The sequence below is a fragment of the Nelumbo lutea genome, chromosome 2 (genome assembly GCF_056320005.1).
Source record: "Nelumbo lutea isolate HS-2025 chromosome 2, American lotus-T2T, whole genome shotgun sequence".
Classification (NCBI taxonomy): Eukaryota; Viridiplantae; Streptophyta; class Magnoliopsida; order Proteales; family Nelumbonaceae; genus Nelumbo; species Nelumbo lutea.
Genome location: NC_142685.1, coordinates 9185791 through 9202913, shown reverse-complemented (window position 1 = coordinate 9202913; position 17123 = coordinate 9185791). Strand labels below are relative to the sequence as shown.

At 40.2% G+C, this 17123-nt stretch overlaps 1 protein-coding gene across 5 annotated transcripts in view; it reads right to left on the bottom strand.

Annotated features, from left to right (window-relative positions):
* The window catches only part of LOC148868447 (phosphoinositide phospholipase C 2-like), a 38511-nt gene that overhangs the window by 9921 nt on the left and 11467 nt on the right, over positions 1-17123 (bottom strand). For 2 of the 5 annotated variants that reach the window (XM_088971641.1, XM_088971645.1), the window contains 4 exons: positions 16453-16550; positions 3568-3725; positions 3232-3462; positions 2897-3126 (listed from right to left, as the gene is read on the bottom strand). In XM_088971641.1, the coding sequence (XP_088827767.1) occupies positions 2897-3126; positions 3232-3462; positions 3568-3725; positions 16453-16550 (717 nt within the window). The remainder of the gene's footprint in view (positions 1-2896; positions 3127-3231; positions 3463-3567; positions 3726-16452; positions 16551-17123) is intronic. The other 3 variants (XM_088971642.1, XM_088971644.1, XM_088971643.1) reach the window with 3 other exon arrangements.

Below are 17123 nucleotides of genomic sequence, written 5' to 3'. Positions count from 1 at the left end.
GCTTGGAGAGTGTTTGGTAATCAGGAAGAATCAGAGAGGAACAAGAAAGATCAAGATTAGGGTTCAGACTGAGATTGGAAGTGGCGATCAGTTTTTTTCTGGGTAAGTTTCTATCTTTCCTTGAGATCGACACCAGTCAGAGATAGATAGACCAATCTAGGAGTGGCTGAGTTTTCCTCTATTTTCTCAGAGTTTTCTCTAGGGTTTGCTCTTAACCCTACGATCAGACCTGACTGTGACCTATTTAGAAGGTGCAGCTTAGAATAGTTCTTGTTCTCTCAAAGCTTTCTCTAGGGTTTTACTTGTTTAGTAGAGACTGAGATCGGTCCTAGTCTAGATGAGAGTTTCAACAAGAAAACCAGATAATGAAATAGGGAGAAAGATAGAAGAGAGAAAAGAGAGAGAGAGAGGAACGAAGAGAGAATTTCAGAGAAAGAGTAGGATCAGTCACTTGCCACCCCACTCAATATTAAAGATTTAAAAGTTGCACACTTACAAAATTGACCCTACTAACATAATATGTCAGCAACTAAAAGAATAACGGAAATAACTAACACTACTAACATGCTAACAGCTGACACAAATGATATTACTGCCCTACAACTCTAAACTCCCCCTCAAGTTGGGAGTAGATATCAATCATCCCCAACTTGTGTAAGTCTGTCTCCAGCTTGCTCTTTGGAACTGCCTTAGTGAAGAGATTAGTGAGCTGCATATCAGAGGCAATATGTGGAAGACACACTTCTTGAGAAGCAACTTTCTCTCTGATAAAGTGTAGATCCACTTTGATATGTTTAGTTTTGTCATGTTGAACCAAGTTATGGGCAACATTAATAGCAGCTTGATTATCACAATACAACATCAGGAGCTTCTCATAAGCAATACCCAGTTCTTCAAATAGAGATCTCAACCATAAGATATCAGCCACCCCATTAGCCATAGATCTGTGTTCAGCTTTAGCACTAGAACAAGCAACAACATTCTATTTTTTACTTCTCCAAGAGACGAGATTTCCTCCTATAAAGGCACAATACCCGAATGTGGATCTCTTGTCATGAACGCACCCAACTCAATCAACATTTGTGTAGACTTCTATTTTCATGAGACCATTTTCCTTGAAAAGTATACCTCTACCTGGACATCTCTTTAGATAAACAATGATCCTCTAAACTGCAAGAAGGTGAGTGGTTCTAGGGGAATGTATGTACTGACTAACAACACTGACAACATAAGAAATGTCCGGTCGTGTGAGGTAAAGATAAAGAAGCTTCCCAACCAATCGTTGAAACATAACCTTGTATTCAAGGGGCTCTCCCTCTTCTGCACTTATCCCATGGTTTCTTTCAATAGGTCTGTCAACATGTTTAACACCTAGTTTTCTAGTTTCTTCTAGAAAATTGAGAACATACTTCCTTTAGGAGACAAAAATCCCATGTTTGGACCGTGCTACCTCAATTCCTAAGAAATATCTTAGTTCTCCCAAATCTTCTAGAGGAAATTGGGAAGCTATGTGTTAAACCTGTTGACACACTCATTGAACAAAACCACAAGATAAGAACCGAAGGTGGAGAGCCCCTTGAAGACAAGGTTATGTTTCAGAGGTTGGTTGGGAAATCGCTTTATCTTTGCCTCACCCGACCAGACATTTCTTATGCAATCAAAATGTAGTTAGCCAGTACATGCATTCCCCCAAAACCACTCACCTTCTTATAGTTGAGAGGATCCTTGCTTACCTAAAGAGATGTCCAGGCAGAGGCATACTCTTCAAAAGTAATGGTCACATGAAGATAGAAGTCTACACGAATGCTGATTGGGCTGGGTTTGTTGATGATAGGAGGGCTACTTCTGGGTATTGTGCCTTTGTAGGAAGCAACCTTGTCTCTTGGATGAGTAAGAAACAAAATGTTGTAGCACATTCTAGTGCTGAAGTAGAAGATCTACAATACATGGTGTGGCTGAAGTATTATGGTTGAGGTCCTTGTTCGAGGAACTAGGAATTGCTTATGAGAAGCCCTTGATGCTATATTGTGATAATCAGGCTGCTAATAACATTGTCCACAATCCGATACAGCATGGCAGAACTAAACATATTGAGGTGGACCAACACTTTATCAGAGAGAGAGTTGCCTCTCAAGAAGTGTGTCTTCCATATATTGCATCCGATATGCAGCTTGTCGATCTCTTCACCAAGGCAACTATAGGGACCAAGTTGGAAACAGATTTATGCAAGTTGGGAATGATAAACATCTATCCCAACTTGAGGGGGAGTGTAGAGATGTAGAGTAATAATTAGTGCTGTTATATTGTTGTTATTTTATTTATTGTGGTCTCCACTACTGCTGTTAATTAGTTCCTACTTTATATTTGTTGTTAGGTTGCTGCTGTTAGCAATGTTAGTTTTGTTAGTTATTTGCTTATGTAAGAAGTAGGGGCATTAATGTAATTGTTGTCTTATATTTTGATGTTATTATAAATAGCTGAGTGGGGCGGCAACTAAAGCCATCACTCTTTCTCTTATCTCCTCTCTTCTTCCTTTCTTCTTCTTTTCTGGTATTTTTTCTCATTGAATTGCATCAAGAATTGGACTGATTACAGTCCTGATTTGCCAACTCACCTCAGCATCAACTTTCATGTGTATAACCTCTTGAAGGTGAACTTTACATTGTGCACCATATATTCATCAGCATTTCCCAGGCAGGACATCCTTATGTTCTACCAAGACTGGCATCTTACATTCCACAATAGACTTACTGGTAAGGGAGAAATGTCAAAGCTATCTAAAAGTATCCTTGGAAAATATCCAAAGTTAGGCTGAAATGTAGAACTGGCCAGCTTGATGTCACAAAAGACTTCCAAAGATCTTGTGCAAAATATTCTTGTTGAAAATCTGGCTCACCTGATAATTTCAGCTCCATGAGTTAAAACAGCCTTTTCAAGCTGTTGCTCGCTCAAACTAAGACGTCTGACTTTGTTAGGTTCCATCCTTAACAAGCCAGCTAATCCACCCTTGAGTTTGCCAGCATGAATTGCAATTAAACGCCTATATTCAGGAGCTGTATTCTGCTGTAATTTGTGATCACCATCATCAACATCTTCCTCATTGTCTCCCTCATCTGAATCATTCTGCTGGAAAATGGAAAGCAGCCAATTAAATAAACATCACAACATCACCAACATAGTGAATCATTATAGTAATACAATAAATTATAATTCACATACACTCACACACACCTTGTCAATATCTTGAAGTCCAACTTTAAGGTCATTGACTTCATTCCCCCAGTTTTCTTCATCAGCAGAGTCCTTCTGTGAATCACTTTCCTTTTCCTTAGCTTGAAGGTACTCTTTCGGTGGTTTTGTAGAGATGACAATTCGTTGCTTCAATGATTCTGGTGAAGGGAATTCCTCTAGAGCTTCTGACCCAGGGGAAAAAAGTGCATCTCGAAATGTTTGTGTGAGCATCTACAAGGATATCATTTATATTCACAAAAGGATGGTAAAATTTCCAAAACCATAAGGTGATTAAATTGCATACTTTAAAAAAAAGGAAAGAAGACAGATATTCACCTGAGCTACTTTAGCCTGAAGATCTGGAGTAAGATGATCTTCTAGAGTTATGACCACAGGGAATATAGATTTATAAAAGGCATGCTCCTTGATAGACCTCAAACATTTTATGAGTTCCACCGGGGTTGTCAATGTCCTATATGATGAAAGCCATATCACTTAAAAAGAGAAATGAGGATGAGAGGAAATATTAGCTCGAGAAAAGTTGGCAAACAAAAGAATATTGCTTGTAGTTAAAGATTTGTCATCCTTAGATGACATAATCTTTTGTTATGAATATGACAATCTATTCTTTAGCAAATAAATTTAGAAGGTCATGGGGCCTGTTGTTTAAAGTTTTTATCCAACAACATCATAACAATTGGTCACTTATTTTTATCAGTAACTATGGAATAATGGAAACTTTATTATTATTAGATCTACTTGTAAAATCTGATCAGATTAGAGTTTTCAAATAAAATAAAATAGAGAAGAAAGCTGAAGAAAAACAGTAGTAGAAGAAAAGAACAGAAGAACAAGAGAAGAAAGAATGAATGTAAGGAGAATCTGTCTATGGCAGTACAATCGGCTCTATTCTTTATTATTTATGTGGTGTGTAAAATTACAAGAATATCCTGCTGCCTACTAATGTGGTGTGTAAGAACCAGAAACATAAAATATGCTATGTCAGAACATGATAAGAAAGATAAATAAACTTCGCAACACTCCCCTTCAAGCTAAGCATAGATGTTAATCATACCCAGATTCCTTATATAGTGCTACAACTTAGATTTAGGAACTTCTTTGGTGAATATCTACTAGTTGCTCTTCTAAAGCTATGAATGGAAGGCAAACATTCCCAGAGGCTACTTTTTCCTGTAAAAATTGCCGGTCAACTTCAATGTACTTTTCTATAAAGTTGGATTGGGTTATAACCAATATTAATAGCTGCCTGGTTCTCATAATACAATGCCATGGGTTTATCATAATCAACTCCTAGTTCACCAAGAAGATGCCTAACCCATAGAATCTTAGACACCTTGAGCCATGGCTCTATATCTGGCTTCTGCACAAGAACAACCAATTACAGATTGTTTCTATTCCTCCAAGAAACTAGATAGCTCAATCAACATTTGGATAAGACTCAATCCTCATGTGCCCATTATTAGAAAACACGATCCCTCTACCAGGATTACCCTTCAAATAGCATAAAATATTCTGTATAGCTGATATGTAAACATCCTTGGGAGCATTCACAATTTGGCTGATGACACTAGCAGTATGAAATGCTTGGTCATGCTATTAATAAATATAATGATCTACCACCTAATCTTTGAAACATTTCCTTGCCAATAAGTAACTTACCATCTATAGCAGACAAGCAGTGAATAGGATCAATTGGGGTATCCACAGGCTTCACACCTAGTTTCCAAGCCCGCATCCAGCCGCAAATTGAGAATCTCTTCCTTACATGTATGTTACATGGGGAGATGTTCCCAATGTGCGCTGGATTCCCATGCTTTCACAGTGTGTGTAGAGTTTTTGCTTGCAGGGAATCATGTCACCTAGTTTCCATGTCTCCTTGAGTAAATCCAAGACATACTTGCATTGGGAAATGAAGATACCTTCTTTGGATCCTGGTATCTCAATACCCAGAAAATAACGCAACTCACCTAGGTCCTTAATTTCAAACTCAATGCTGAAGAATTGCTTAAGTCTATCAATCTCAGGAAAATCATTGCTTGTCACTACAATGTCCTCCATATAGATGATAAGGGTAGTAAGAAAAGATCTATTTTTCTTCATAAAAATGTATGATCAGATTGAACATGCTCATAGCCCAATCTCACCATTTCTCCTCTAAATCTATCAACCAAGAAGGCTTGAAGGGTAGTAAGAAAAGATCTATTTTTCTTCATAAAAATGTATGATCAGATTGAACATGCTCATAGCCCAATCTCACCATTTCTCCTCTAAATCTATCAACCAAGAAGGCTTGAAGGGACTACTTAAAACCATATAAAGATTTTTTTTTTTAAGTTTACATGCCTACCTTGTTCAACTGTCCCATAGAAGCCAAGAGGAATGGTTATGTAGACTTTTTTTTATCAGCAAAGAAATTTTTATTAATATATTTAGAAAATTCAGAGAAGAATTCAGTTAATAGGCCATCCCACCAGCCCAAAAGTACATCAAATTACAAATTTTCCCAAAACAAACTAGGCCTGTCAACTCCTTGCTTTTCCAAAACATCTGCCAACTCACTTGTAGTCCTTATCCAGCTGAAAGTAGAATTGAACCTCTTTGCTAGGATACCAATTTCCCTGAAAGCATGTCTGTATTTCCAAGGAGATGAATTGAAATTCTTGGCCCATGAGATGAGCAACTATGAATCTCCTTCAATACCATTTCCCTTACTCCAAGCTGTACTGCAAATCTCAATCCTTGTAAGAGAGCCAGAATTTCAACCTGGACTGAATCTCCAAAACTAATTGGTCCTGGAAACAGGGCCACCACCAGTCCTTGATGGTTTCTAGAAACTCCTATTCTTGCCCTTCCTGGATTTTACCCAACAAGTTACCATCAAAATTCAACTTTAGCTTATTTATAGCTGGAGGTTTCCAATCCATTATTACACTTTTTGAAGGTTTAACTATTTGTGTCACTTCAGTCTGGGATCTTATTATGTCATTTGTTGAGATTTCTCGAAAAAGGTCCAAAATTTTTACCCAATGTTCAGTTCTTACTATTATGGCTTCAATCAAATCCTCCTTTGATTTGCTCATTAAAAATTCTCTCATTTCTTTCTTCCCATACAGTCCACATGAATGCTACTCTTGCTGCCCTCCACAAACCTACCACATCTTGTGGGGGAACCCATTTGTAACCAAAGAGAGAACAGAAGTCTTTCCAAATACAAGACACAAAGGAACATGAGATTAATAAATGAGGAAGGGTCTCACCACTTCCTTGAAAGGGATACAGACATTAGGAGAGGGGCACTTATTTAGCCTTGTTTTCTATAGCAAGTCACAGGTGTTGATCTTCCCCAGGAACACTTCCAACACAAAGATTGCACTTTAGGAGGGATAGGTTTGCATCAGATTTCTTTTATTGGGAAGTTCACCCCCAAACAATTTGACAAGACAAGAAGGTTAAAAAAGGAAGCATATGAGAATAGGCCATCAGGCGAGGGGAACCAAATTCTACCATTTGAGGTGTTATGGTCCAAGAAAAAAATTGCAGCTTTTATTGTAAGAGAACAAGGGAGTCACACTCACTGTCTCTCAGACCTCTCCTGAAGCCAAAGTCCCAATTCAACCCAAGTTTACATGAATGGTCATGTACACTTCTTCTAAGAGATTATCATTCAGGAAAGCATTTTGAGATCTAATTGATACAGAAGCCAAGAGTAAGAAGTAATGAGAGAGCAAAGCCCAAATTGAATTCATCTTGGCAATTGGAGCAAAGGTCTCAAGATGGTCAACACCACAAGTCTATGTGTAATCCTCCATTTTTCCCATCTTGCACTAAATCTATGACAGCATCCTCCTCAGTCTCTCCCTTGTTATGAATTATTGAACCACGGAGAAATTGAGGATGATGAAAAAAAAAAAACTAGATCTAAGAAGACTCTAAGGAGGCCCAAATTACAAACTTTGTCAGCTACTAATGCAACTACCAAAAGATGTAGCTATTGTTAAGGTGTAACAAGTGTTAGACAGTTTTGTATGCCCTTAGCTTCAATTCGATTTGATGTACTTTTGACATTTAGTGTAAATAAATAAAATGCATGTTTGATTCATGTTGTTTGGTATAATTCTGTGTAAGACCCTGAAACTGGACACTTATAGAGACTCGTGTTAGTTTTAAATGTTCACAGCCATTGGATAAGTCTGGGGAGATTTATCCTGCCAAGGCTGATACTGGTGTGCAACTAAGTGTTGGGATGGCCTGTCTCGGCCACCAGGGTAAGACCCAAGGTACATGCAATATGGGATTACTTGAATCTTTGAACCGAACCAGATTTCCAGTATTGCCCTGGACATTGGAGACAGATGGGCAAAACTGGAAAGTTACACCTGACCCCTAGACTCGACTATGACACTTCACTGGGTGTCGGATCAGGCTATCTTTGATATGCCAATCAGTGAGATCCTTAGCGGGGGTCAAAACCTGGGCTTGTTGGGGCAATCTGAGAATTCATCTGAGTGGGTGATCATAGTGACAAGATCAGCCCCTTTGTCGGACAAATGTAATGATCGGGAATGCACTCTCTCTGATGGAAACCAAACTGCCGGCAATTGATTTCAATCGTTGGAATTTTGTTTTGCAGAGGATTCTTGTGAAGGATCCAGTGTGTAGGATGCACTCTGTTGGTTTCGTTCCACCCACAGTTGTGCCATCTTCAGCAGGAGCGGATCTTGGTGTCTTCTTTGGGCGTGAACACCAACTTTGGGAGATACTGCTTCTCCGGATCAGGTATATTCCTTCCTTTTCTTTTTGGTTCGGATTTGGTTCGATTATGGTTTAAGTAAGATCCTTGAATATTGTATTCTAAATTTAGGGAATATGATTCCCAGTTGGAAGATGGTAGGAAAATTTTTGAAATTCGCCCACTCATTCCGCAACCTTCTTGGAGTCCATTAGATGGATCCTACCATTTTTTCAGTGGTATCAGAGCCACAGATTCGAATCTTGAACCAAAAGAAAATCAGATATGAACCTGCGCAGATGGACAAAAGATGTTTTGCCAAGATTTGCGCAGATTGTTTTCTTTATTTCAAGAATCTGTTTCTTGTTAAGGGCGATTGATTTGAAATTAATTTTTGTTAAATCCAAAATTTATTTAGAATTATTCTTTATTTATTTTGATTTAATGGACTGTTCGAACCTAGAGATCGTAGTGCAGATTTGGCGCAGATGGTCTGCGCACCCTTTTTCCTTTTTATTTATTTATTTTATTCAATTCGGTCTGTAAGTAATTTTTTTTTATTTTTCTAGACTGAATGTATAGGATTTGATCAAGAATGTAATAAATTAATAGAAATAGGATTTTTGTTTTTATTTTCTTGATTAAAGAAGAAGGAAGAAGAAGGCGGCGCTGGAGATTTGTAGCTGGAGAAATCGCTTTCTGCGATTTGCAGTTTGTGAAACTGCAACCCTAGTGATTAACCTTTGTTTTGCAGGTGGTGCGAATAGTCCATAGTTGATTTGTGATTGCTTAAAATCAAGATTATTAATTTCATATCTTTCATGAATTAATTCTTGAATTGAAAATCAGTTTCAGACCATTTCGGACTAGATTGGACCAAAACTGTTTGAACCGAATCTATGATTCGAAGGGGACTGTTTTCAGTCCAATTTTCACACACTTGTTGTTCTAAATCTGATGTTCAATTATAGGGATTAATTTGGCCCACCTGTAAAGCTCAGTTTTAAATGGTTAAAACTGCAAAAGCCCACTATTGTGAGAAAAGTTGTATGGGCCGAACTGCTAACTGCGATTCAGCCCATATACCTAGTCGACATTAATTGTTAATGTTATGGATTTTAAATGGGCTTTACAACAGTTAATTGATTGGATCAATTCCTCCTTTACATGTGATGATTTGATGTTTGATGTGCTGCGACCATGGGCCATAAGCACTTGGCCCATGATGACTCGTTAGTGGCTCTTGCGCACACCATGGTTGAATGCACGTCATTGCCATGGTGTCCCTTAAGGTCATTGGATGACCCCTCCTTTCATGGTGGGCCCCACAGCTCTGAAAAGGGATGCGCACGGAACCCCTAGCCGATTAAGGCCCACCAGAAATCTGACTTTATGAAAGTCAGTGGGAGCCACTTTGGTTTGACCTAAAATTAGAACTAGGGCGTAATTTAGTTCCCTCCAGCAAATATGAGTGCATGTGATAGGGAGATCCATATGATGGACTCTCTAAAGGCCTTCCATCATTAACACAATGATGAGTCCTTCCGTAATGAGGAAACGCACCATAAAATTGGGCTATTCATTTGCTGTTGGATCTGTTAGAGTGTTTCATAAGATGATAGTGGCGTCATAGACCGATGTGGGAGGGGCTTCACCAGAAAATGGGAACTCTCTCACGGTACCTTGGCGTAACCTGAATATGATGGGTGTGCACTCACTGGACATAAATGTTTACCTGAAAACGGCTTTGAACCTTGTCTGACAGAGGCCAAAGGGAAACTCATTTGATGAGTGGATATGATCCGTCACAGAAAAGGTGGTAGGGTTATACAACTGAAACAGTTGGCTTCACGCACCCCATGTGATTTCCCACATTTCCAGAGACATTTCGTCGTCTCCGTCACTGAGAAAGGAGGGAAATCTCAGAGATGAACAAATGGGAATGGAACATAGATTAAAAACCATATCTATGTAGGTAACATGAATCAAACTAAGGTTGTGGACTAACGTCTTTGCTGTTTTATCAGAAAATGGCAAACGGTCAATTCGCAAAGCTTCTAGACGATAATAAGCTTAAGGGCCCAAACTATGCCGACTGGTACAGAAATCTTATGTTGGTCCTAACTTCCAAAAAGTTAGATAAGGTGGTGAAAAATCCTGCCCTGGAGCGTTCGGGTGATAGGGCTTCTGAGGCCCGTAGGAGGGACTACCAAGATTGGGAGGATAAGAACTCCCTAGCCCGTTGCTTTGTCATTGCCTCACTGGACAACTCAATACAGAGGCAGTTCGATCAGATCGAACTAGCCAAGGACATATTGGATAGTCTAAAGACAATGTATGAAGAGCAAAACCGTTCTACTCGACAGAAGGTCCTGAAACTGTTCATGACCGCACAGATGTCCAAAGGGCAGAAAGTTCGTGACCATTGTCTTCGGATGATGGGCTACATTAACGAACTCGAAGCCCTTGGATCCGGGCTAGATCTTGGCATGCAAGTGGATGCCATCTTGAATTCTTTGCCCTCTTCCTTCAATGCGTTAACAATGAACTACAACATGAATAAGCTGAATGTCAGCGTCCAGGAACTTAGCAATATGTTGCAGAGGGTCGAGGATCTACTCAAGAAGGATGAGCCTGTGGTTATGCTTGTTGAATCTAACAAATCGGGCAAGAAAAAGAGAAAGGAAAAGAAGCCCCAGAAGAAAGCTGCCAAACCCAAGAAGCAGAAGAAGAACAAGGCATCTAATATCTGTCACTTCTGCAAGCAGACCGACCACTGGAAGAGGAACTGTCCTGCCTACCTGGAATCTAAGAAAGGTAATGTCGAAACTTGTGTCATAGAAACTAATATGTTAGTTACTTCTGTGTCCTGATGTGTTGACTCCAGGGCTTCAACTCATGCGTGTAACTCACTGCAGGGGTTCAAAGTTAGCAAAAGATTGAGTGAAGGCGAAGTGACACTATTCTTGGGAACGACTGCAAGTGTTGCAGCTACGGCAATAGGAACCATAGAATTAGTTTTTAGAGAATGAGTGCTTGTACTTAAAGATTGTCTTTATGTACAGAACTTGAGAAGAAATTTAATTTCTGTTTCTAAACTGTGTGCTGATGGATATACTGTTTATTTTAGTAATATGATTACTGTTAAATGGAATAACAAATTCATCGCATGCGGGGAACTGGAGAACGGTCTCTATGTTCTACATCATTCTCTGGAAACTAATTTAGCCGAAACTACGTCGGTCGAAATTTCCAAGAAAAGGACTCGTGATACAGTGAATCCCACGTGCCTCTGGCATTACCGACTTGGCCATATCGGTGTTGACCGAATTACAAGGCTGGTAAAGGATGGTCCTTTGGATTTTCTAACCATAGAAAATCTTCCCACTTGTGAACCTTGCCTTCAAGGTAAGATGACTAAGTGGCCATTTGACGGTAAGCCTGAAAGATCTACACGCACACTTGACCTAATACATATTGATGGATGTGGTCCCCTAAGTGTTAGGACACGAAATCAACACGTGTATTTCATCACCTTTATAGATGATTTTTCACGATATGGTTACGTGTACCTAATGAGACACAAGTCAGAATCATTTGAAAAGTTCAAAGAGTTCAGACAAGAAGTCGAGAAATAGTTAGGGAGAGAAATTAAGGCCCTTCGATCAAATCGATGTGGTGAGTATCTCTCTCACGAATCCAGAGACTACTTAAAGGTCAACGGGATAGTATCACAATTAGCTCCTCCTGCTACACCTCAACTCAACGGTGTTTCAGAGAGGAGGAATAGGGCCTTGTTGGACATGGTCCGATCACTTCTCGTACGCTCAAAATTACCCACATCCTTTTAGGGATACGCATTAAAGACTGCTATCTACGTGTTGAATCGGGTTCCAACCAAATCGGTTCCGAAAAATCCATATGAATTATGGACCGGAAGGAAGCCAAGTGTAAGACACTTGAAGATTTGGGGTTGTCCTGCACACTTTAAAAGAACAAGTGCGGACAAATTGGAGTCCAAAACCAGCCATTGCCTATTTATAGGCTATCCAAAAGATTCGGTGGGTTATCTATTCTATGACCCAAGTGAGTAGAAAGTGTTCTACAGTCAAAACGCCCAATTCTTAGAAACCGAAAACATCCTGGACACCCATCGTCAAGAAATAGTTCTTGATGAGGAGAGCTCAGGACCAGTGGGAGATGTCCCACAGGTTCCAGGTAGTGACCAACCTAGAAGATTCACTCGGGTATCCAGGCCACCAGTCCGATATGGTTATGACCAGGATAGCTACCTAGTGGAAGCCTTTACTAGTGAGGAGGATCCCGTAACTTACGCGGAAGCTATGTTAGACATAGATTCCCAGAAGTGGGTGGAGGCCATGAGAGCTGAGATGGACTCGATGGAGACCAATGGGGTATGGACTCTAGTAGATTCGCCCTCCGGGGTAAAAGCAATTGGTTGCAAATGGATCTACAAGAGGAAGAAAGGCCCCGATGGCAAGATTGAGACCTACAAAGCTCGTTTGGTGGCGAAAGGGTATACTCAGAAAGAAGGCATCGATTATGAGGAAACCTTTTCGCCCGTGGCCATGCTTAAATCCATTAGGATCCTGCTAGCTGTAGCAGCGTACCAAGACTACGAGATTTGGCAGATGGATGTCAAAATCGCGTTCCTGAATGGAGATCTTAGTGAAGATATCTACGCGCAGCAGCCACAAGGCTTCATAGCAGCTGGTCAGGAACACATGGTATGTAAACTTAATAGATCCACATATGGACTTAAGCAGGCTTCTAGGAGTTGGAATATCTATTCTGATTCTGCCGTCAAAACGTTTGACTTTGAGCAGAATCCGGATGAGCCCTGTGTTTACAGGAAGTCTAGTGGGGATAAGATAACCTTTTTGGTGTTGTACGTGGACAATATCCTACTCATTGGGAATGATGTAGGAATGTTGACTTCAGTCAAGGTATGGCTATCACAGCAGTTCTCCATGAAAGATCTTGGAGAAGCTTCATATATACTGGGTCTTCGACTCTATAGAGATAGATCGAAGCGGATAATTGGATTATCCCAGGCTGCTTACATTGACAAAATTGTCAAAAGATACAGCATGGAGAACTCCAAGAAAGGAAACGTTCCTTTCAGGCACGGAGTCACTCTCTCCAAGAAGATGTTTCCCAAGACTTCTGAGGAGATTGAGGGCATGAGAGACGTTCCCTATGCCTCAGCCGTAGGGAGCATCATGTATGCCATGTTGTGCACTTGCCCGGACATTGCTCAGGCGGTGAGTGTGGTAAGAAGATTCCAAGCCAACCCAGGTCAGGAGCATTGGACTGCTGTGAAGAACATACTTAAATACCTTCGAAGGACAAAAGAGTTTTGTCTGGTATTCGATGGTAGTTCACTACAAATTCTAGGGTATACCGATGCCGATTTCCAGTCGGATCCAGATGATAGAAAGTCTACATCTGGGTATGTTTTCACGATAGGATCGTGTGCTGTTTGCTGGAAAAGCAGCAAACAGGGGTCCACTGCATATTCCACAACCGAGGCCGAGTACATTGCTGCAAGTGAAGCTGCCAAGAAAGCTGTGTGGACGAAGAAATTCATACACGAATTGGGAGTGATTCCGTCTAGCACATCACCCATCCCGTTGTTGTGTGACAACAATGGAGCGATAGCCCAGGCTAAAGAGCCTCGGGTCCACTCGAAGTCAAAGCACATCGAGAGGAAGTACCATGTACTGCGGGAGATCGTTGGTAGAGGGGACGTCCTAATTCAAAAGGTAGCATCAACGATAATGTGGCAGACCCATTGACTAAGCCACTGACACAAAAGGTGTTTGAGAAACACGTGGAAAGTATGGGATTCCGGCTTGTACTAGATTGGACCTAAGTGCAAGTGGGAGCTGTTAGACAGTTTTGTATGCCCTTAGCTTCAATCCGATTTGATGTACTTTTGACATTTAGTGTAAATAAATAAAATGCATGTTTGATTCATGTTGTTTGGTATAATTCTATGTAAGACCCTGAAACTGGAGACTTATAGAGACTCGTGTTAGTTTTAAATGTTCACAGCCATTGGATAAGTCTGGGGAGATTTATCCTGCCAAGGCTGATACTAGTGTGCCACCAAGTGTTGGGATGGCCTGTCTCAGCCACCAGGGTAAGACCCAAGGCACATGCAGTATGGAATTACTTGAATCTTTGAACCGGACCAGATTTCCAGTATTGCCCTGGACATTGGAGACAGATGGGAAAAACTGGAAAGTTACACCTGACCCCTAGACTCGATTATGACACTTCATTGGGTGTTGGATCGGGCTATCTTTGATATGCCAATCAGTGAGATCCTTAGCGGGGGTCAAAACCTGGGCATGTTGGGGCAATCTGAGAATTCATCTGAGTGGGTGATCATAGTGACAGGATCAACCCCTTTGTCGGACAAAGGTAATGATCAAGAATGCACTCTCTCTGATGAAAACCAAACTACTGGCAGTTGATTTCAGTCGTTGGAATTTTGTTTTGCAAAATTTATATATGATATATATATGTACGATTTAAAAAATGTTTGCAAATGGTTTTAATTCCCGGGATCCATGTGAGTAGAGAGTGCGACACTGTTCCTTGCAGCCGAGGGAGAGGTCCTCTCTTGTCGAGCAGTGCTTGATAATTAAGGGCTGAGAGGTTAAGTGTAAGACCATTTAGGATAGTACCTGATGGGCTAATCTTACACCTACCCACAATCCTTGGGTTTTTATAAGATGGCTTAGCCCAGGGACCACTTAATGTAAGTGTTGGGCCCATAGGGTCCATGTGATGGGCTCAGGGGTTCACTAAGCTCTTTCAGTGAATTCGGCTGTGCCTTGTAATAAAGGCTGGGCCGAACCCATGTGGCTGGTGTGTAGATCAATGCTTGGGTCCCACGTCATACAAAGAAGCCCAACTGGGCAGCAGATTGGAAACTAATTAAGCATTGGATATTTAATGGGCCAAAAGCCCATTTCGAGCTAGGCTGATATGATCACCCATCTATGGGCGGATCTGAGATTAATGTTAGTAAAAGGATTGGGCGTGAACACCAACTTTGGGAGATACTGCTTATCCGGATCAGGTATATTCCTCACTTTTCTTTTTGGTTCAAATCTGGTTCGGTTATGGTTTAAGTAGGATCCTTGAATATTGTATTCTAAATTTAGGGAATATGATTCCCAGTTGGAAGATGGTAGAAAAATTTTTGAAATTCGCCCACCCATTCCGCAACCTTCTTGGCGTCCATTAGATGGTCAACACCACAAGTCTGTGTAATCCTCCATTTTTCCCAACTTGCACTAAATCTATGGCAACATCCTCCTCAGTCTCTCCCTTGTTATGAATTATTGAACCACAGAGAAATTGAGGAGGATGAAACTACCAAAAGATGTAGCTATTGTTAAGGTGTAACAAGCAGGGTCAATGCATAGCCTTGTTGTACAGTTCACCAAGCAGTCCCTAAACTACTTAAGTTTAGAGAAGAAGGGGCTAAGTTCTAGCAGTATCGAAACCACTAGGGTCTGAAAAGTCCGATAGAAACCAAGGCTGAGATCCTCTAATTTTTGTGAAAGAAAACAGAGAAGTGTAGGAAAAATAACTAAACTGTCTTTATTTCTTCCAGAAAAAAAAAAAAAAAAAAAAAAAAAAAACTGCCTTGCAATCTGTTCTATCTGTCTTTAATAGACCTTGCCATACATAGACCTAGAAGACTTCTAGGCTGAAAATAACTCTTATGATAAGAAACCTAAATTGACAAATAACTCTCAGAAAACTTCTAAACTGAAAATAACTCTTTGATAAGAATCCTAAACTGACAAATAACTCTTATAATAAGAATCCTAAGTTGGCACACACAAAGGGTCTGTTCAAAAATAAAACCAAAGATAGCATAGGGCCAACTTGGTTGAACTAATAGGGATGCCTTAGGGCTAGCACCCTTCAAGAATACACCTTATCCACCTTGGGGTGTTCTATTAAAAAAATTGGCGTGTGGCCTGATCAGGGTCTGATGGAGGTTGGATGGACTGCAATTGATTATTTTGGGGCAGAACAGGTTGATGCTCTGCATCAGCTACTGTCTCATACTCCAAATTGACCTTGATGGCTGCCAAATGTGATTTCTTATCTTTACTTCCAAATATGTTTGTCCAAACTTCCACATGGCAAACAACTATAGAGTTCCATTGAGACACTCTGTATGACCTTTGTAAATAAGGTTTAGTCATAGAAAAGAAGTAGATTATTAACTCAAATGCCACCTATCAGTTCATCACTTGCTAGTTACTTGAGAGTTCTTTCTGTTTTGAGTGCTGGATTTGGAAGTTTGAGTGAACCGCATCTGATAGAAATAAATGTTAGAGAAAAAATCAGCTCCAGGCAGCAGTTTAGGCTGGGTGCAAAGAGAGGAAAATATGAAATGTTGAAGGCAAAGAAGCAACCTTTAGGTTCCAAGAGCCACCTTCTCATCCTCATCAACTCCTGGGTGTCGTCAACTGATGAAATTAGAAGGATTTTATTCCACAAATTGATGGCAAGCCTGCATGAAATTCCCCAGTCATCCCCTAGTGAAACACCACAAAAAGTAGTTGTCTTTCCCTCAATGGGAGTTTGCAGTTCAATAGTAGCTCAAGATGCAAGCCAAGGTCCAGCAAGTATTAGAGGGATTCTACTTATGACAGAATTTTCTGTCAGAACCAGTTCATGAGAATGGACAAGAAGAGAACAAACACTGTTTGGGTGTGTCCAAAAGTGACATTCCACACACTGGAAAATAGATTTATATTAAATTAGTAAAAGGACCATTCTGTCCTCAAGATACAAATAATGTACAAAAGAATAAAAAAAGAATCTAGTGTACAAGAGAGGCACAATATAAGGGTGCTCAAAGGACAAAAAAAACCCTCTAGCTCACATTGTCTCTACATTTTCTGGGTGTTCTGTAACTGAGCCACCAGGGACATTGATTCCATTGGACTAAATTAATTAGGAACTAAGAGGGTCTTCATTTACTTTTGTACATTACCTCATGTACTCACTTTTCCCATACAGTTTCTATAATAACAAGTAGAAATACTATTTTCTCTAAAAAAAATGCCCAGTGTCATGGAAG